The sequence below is a fragment of the Acanthisitta chloris genome, unplaced genomic scaffold, assembly GCF_000695815.1.
Source record: "Acanthisitta chloris isolate BGI_N310 unplaced genomic scaffold, ASM69581v1 scaffold29532, whole genome shotgun sequence".
In the NCBI taxonomy this organism is placed as follows: Eukaryota; Metazoa; Chordata; class Aves; order Passeriformes; family Acanthisittidae; genus Acanthisitta; species Acanthisitta chloris.
The window spans coordinates 67,595-72,542 of NW_008661554.1; the positions used below are offsets into that span (position 1 = coordinate 67,595).

At 41.9% G+C, this 4,948-nt stretch overlaps 1 protein-coding gene across 1 annotated transcript in view; it reads left to right on the plus strand.

The window, feature by feature from the left end:
• SFMBT1 (Scm-like with four mbt domains 1) overlaps window positions 1-3,344 on the plus strand; it is a 33,214-nt gene extending 29,870 nt beyond the window's left edge. Inside the window, exons 16-20 of the mRNA XM_009070281.1 lie at window positions 240-415; window positions 1,151-1,329; window positions 1,500-1,745; window positions 2,246-2,374; window positions 3,204-3,344. Of these exons, the coding sequence (XP_009068529.1) occupies window positions 240-415; window positions 1,151-1,329; window positions 1,500-1,745; window positions 2,246-2,374; window positions 3,204-3,344 (871 nt within the window). The remainder of the gene's footprint in view (window positions 1-239; window positions 416-1,150; window positions 1,330-1,499; window positions 1,746-2,245; window positions 2,375-3,203) is intronic.
• Window positions 3,345-4,948: the final 1,604 nt, after the last annotated feature.

The following is a 4,948-nucleotide window of genomic DNA, read 5'->3' on the forward strand; positions in this document are numbered from 1 at the left end:
GGGCTGCCCAGGGAGGTGGTGGATTCACCATCCCTGGAGGTTTTCAAGGTGAGACTGGATGTGGCACTTAGTGCCATGGTCTAGTAACCACGGTAGAGTTGGACTCAATGGTCTTTGAGGTCTCTTCCAGTCTGGTTGATTCTATGATTCAAAGCAATATTCTTATACACCTTGCAATTAAGTACTTTTATCCTGGTAATTAGAGGCTTCCTGATTTATGACCGTATTTTCAATGCTAGATACAAAGGCAAGAGCTACCGTGCAACTGTGGAGGTTGTGAGGACAGCAGATCGGGTGGCAGATTTCTGCAGAAAAACCTGCATCAAGCTGGAATGTTGTCCAAACCTCTTTGGCCCTCAGATGGTGCTGGATAAGTGTTCCGAGAACTGCTCTGTCCTGACGAAGACTAAATACAGTGAGTAGTTTGCTAATCTCGTAATGAGGTGGAGCTTGGGGTGTTATGTTGTAGTTTCTTTTGGCTTTGGCTCCAGAAGGAATCCAAAGTGCATTGCTTTGCTCAAAGAAGGAGCAGCTCAAGCGCTGCACACACAGGCCTACAAAACATCCAGTTTATAGGGGAGAAAAATTAATTCTATATGAAGTGGTAGAACTGTCGTTTAACATTGTGTTGTGTGCTTAAAGCTTTTTCTTCTTAAGGCAACTTTTGGGACAAGAACCAACTCTAATATTGTCATTTGAGTGGCATTATAATTGCTTTTGCAAATTGCTTGTGAAACAAAATAAAATGCCTTAAAGCTCTTAGCTTTTAGGGTTTTTGTAAATTGACTTGAACTATTTGACACTGTGAGAACAAGTGAATTGAAGCCGTGTTTAAAAACTACAGAACATCACAAAAAGTGCCAATAAATTGGGCCAAATCTTTGGCTGATGCTTGTTGTATAAAATCAGATCATTTGGGCCTTCTCAGAAATGGAGGAAGTAAATCTTTACAGGGCAAACAAAACTGATTAGTAACTCTTCTTCCTTAATCCAAATTGAAGAGGAAGATACTGATATGGAAGTGTTGCAGAACTGGAATTCCTGTGGGAAATGTCCTTCTACTGGTTTTCCAGTCCTGACGATGGACAAGCATAACTAGTGGCCTTGAAGGTGCATTTCAACACGGTGCTCCTTTCTTCTGTCCCGGTAGCACACTATTACGGAAAGCGGAAAAACAAGCGGATAGGAAGGCCTCCGGGTGGCCACAGTAACCTGGAAGTAGCCATGAAGAAACCAAATAAAAGACGGAAGAGACGAAAACATTTTTTTGTTCATAAGAAAAAACGTTCTTCTGCATCTGTGGATAACACTCCAGCTGGGTCTCCCCAGGTATGACACTGCCAACAGTGTGAATAGGTATGGTGAACTTTGACCAGCTTCATTGGAAACAGCATATGTTAGCTCCTTGTACCATCAGGTTACAGCTGGCAATGGGTGGTAATTGCAGCTTTCCATTGGTTTTTATTTCATTGGTTTGGGGTTTTTTTCTACCTTTTCAGGGCAGTGGGGCAGAAGAGGATGACGAACAGGATGAGGTGGATGAAGAATCTCTGACTGAGGATAGTACCTCAGAGCACCAAGACGAATTGCTTGAAGAATCAGAGGTATCAGAGAAGAAATCACTGTCATCATCTCCTACGCAGAGTGAACTGTCTCATTCCCTGGCTCAGGACCGAGACAAACGGAAGAGGAAGCTCAGGACCTTTTCCTTTTCTGATGATGAAAATAAGCCTCCTTCACCAAAGGTAACTTGAAATGTAGATATCTGTTCTAGCTGGGCAAACACAACTATCTTGGGAGTGTTAGCCATCATGTGTGTGTTCTCATGCAGTACTCTGTTACCTCATAAAGGGGTTTGTGAGACACTACAGAATAATTCAAAATCATGATGTTTATTACGGTCATATTACAGGGCTGTAATAAAGACTAAACAGAAAGCTATAGACAGAATAGTGAGATTTCCCGGCTGTTAGCACTCCTCTTGGTTCAACTGGGGCAGTGATGTGGTCTGGACCAAATGCTGTACTTAGATCCCTGCTCTCTGGCTCTCACACTGTTGGAGCCTCCACCCTCAGCAGAATGTGTTTCTGCACATCTCTGCCAGCCATGAAACCTCTGCAGTTTGAGCTCTCATTAGAGCTTTAGTTCGCAGCTGAATGTTTGAGTGAGGGGGATTAGAGGGGAACGTTGGTTCATTGTGTATGTAATATTTTGGAAATTCTTTTGTGCTGGGTGGTTTGTCTAGGACATAAAGATGGAAGTTGCTGAAAAGCTGCAGCTGGACAGTAACCCTCTGGAGTGGAGCGTGACTGATGTGGTACGATTCCTCAAATCCACTGACTGTGCTCCACTGGCAAGAATTTTCCTTGATCAGGTATCATTTTCTGTCTGTTAAAATGTTGATTTTGTCGCTTTGCTTCTTATCCTCTAAGGAATCTTAAAGAGAAGCTAGTTTAAATTTTATAGGGTTCTGAGGAAACAAATGCATGTGCCTTTGGGAGTGGAGAGTTAAGGGAATGACCAGAATTTTCTCAGGTTTCTCAGTACTCGATTTGGTCTGTGGGGTGTCCAAATCCCAAAACTATAAGGAATGCTTACAGCCAGCACCATGAAGGCAGGAGCCTGTTTTCCAGAGTTTTGCCACTTCTGCTTTTCCATATGATAAATGTTTTCTATTTTTCAGACTACCTGTAGATATCACAGTGTTGTACAGCTGCACAAGTGAATGTTTTTATGTTAGTATGACAAATAGAGTGCAAACAAGTGTATTGCTTGCATATTGGTTCAAATTTGCCATAAAAAAAACCCATTGTCTATCAAAACTGTAGTACTAGAACTTACTTTGAGCATGTTTTGTGGTGGTGCATGTTCCAAAAAATGTGCTTCACCTTGTAGAACCTCTCTTTCTATAGAAAGATGCCATGGTTGGGTAAAATAACTTTCTGCATGAGATCTCTATGATTTCTTTTGTTAAGCTGATATTTTACAGTAGTATCTCATGACAGTCTGTCCCTCAGCCATTGCATTTGAGCTGACATTTTAAGAAGGCAGTTAATTTCTTGTGAGAAGGGTATTTTTAAGCTGTCTAGAGTAGCATGAAAGAAACATCCAATTCACAAATGGTCATGAAACTGAAATTAGAGTAAGTCAAAGCCGGGAAAACAGAAACAGAAAATCACTGTGGAATTTTTGCCTTCTGACAGGAAATTGATGGCCAGGCACTGCTGCTGCTGACCCTGCCCACTGTTCAGGAGTGTATGGACTTGAAACTTGGACCAGCTATTAAACTCTGCCATCACATTGAGAGGGTCAAACTTGCCTTCTACCAGCAGTTTGCTAACTGAGGAGCAGCCAAGTTGAAGTGGACCTTTGAAGCACAACTACAAAAACATGCTCCTTCCTCTCTACCAAGTAAAGCCAAATGAAGTTAAACTGAGGCCCTGATGACCTAAAAGCGTGTGTCAGCTTCAATTTTTCTATTTTGACAAAAGGAAGACAACATCTGGAGCAAAATGCCAATGCAAACACAGGGGCTACTCTGCCAGCTGCCAGCTCGGGAACACAATAGTCTCTTGCTCTATGGTTCCCTTTTTTTAATGTATTTTTTAATGATTGCAGAAAAGTCTCCTCTCGTGGGAAATGACATTTCAATAGTTCTGTGGCACAGAACTTTAAAAGGGGAAATGGATCCTGTTTACGATAGCATGTAGAGCTGCCAGAAATACCCTTTCTCTGTTCCTGGTGATTCACAGAATTCCCCATCCCTCCCTGTGGATGAACACCGGCTTTATCACAGCACTGACTTTGGAATGTGCTCTTTGCACATTCGTGTGTTACTGTTGAGTTTTTTAATGAATTTGTTCATTGTTAGGACAACAATGTGGCCACAGGGTTCTGAATGTACAGTATAGCAGGAGTGTGGTTCCTTTTGGAGGTTTTTTTTGTTCATTTTGGCTTTTTTGTTTTGTTGTTGTTGGGTTTTGGTTTTGTTTTTACTACCTCTGTAGCCTGAACAGTAGAAGCGATGAACTAAAAAGGGAGGGAACTACTCTTTCTGGACAAGTTGTCTGTAGCTGCACAGCAGTCTCTCTTCTGTAGGCATGTCCAGAGTACAAACCAATGTCAGCAGACAGAGCTTCTGTTCCAAAGCTTTAGCTGAAACCTGTGTAAGTGTAACCTGGATGTTATCTTCTTTCAGATGTCAGAAAACTTAATTATTTTGCACTTCTCTTACAGGCAGGCTGTAGGAAATAAGGAAGGAAAGAGAAAGTGCCTCTGCATTTTCTATATTTTGGTTGTCAGATTGTTTTATTTTTTTTAATTGTGTGAAGTTATTTCCTTTTTCTTCTAGCAGACAATTGGGCCATGTACATATAGCCTGTCAGCAGACTTTCGCTTTGCTACCTGAACACCTTTTTAGAGAACACACTAAGGAAACTGCGATCATTAGAGGACTGCAATATAGCTCTGCCAGTGTTTGCCTAATGGAAAGTCTTACGAGCTTGACTTTGTATTTTTAACTATCTACAAATGCTCAGGATCAGACTGGGTGAAAATGTGGTGGGTTGGGAAGGGATTTGTGTGCTTTTATTAGAGAAAAGGAAAAGGACCGGAGGGACATCTTCGTTCCATCAGTAGATTCGCAGTAGGATGAACTGCTGATTTTAATTTTCCAGGGTAATAAAACCTAATCAGCCACTTGCTGTAGCCTTGTGCTTTACACTTGAACAGGGCTTACATTACTTTCCATTAAAGGTGTGGGGAAACTTGCATCAGCTCAAGATCTGCATCAATAAGCCTTAGGTTTCAGATGGCTTTGCATTCATTCACTCTGCCTGGCCCCAGAGTATTTGGAGGAGCACAGGCAGGAGCTCTGTGTGTGCAGCCCTGGTCCTTTATCAAATGCATCTTTGCAGGAAACCCCTGGCACACAAAGGTGTTTGAGTTA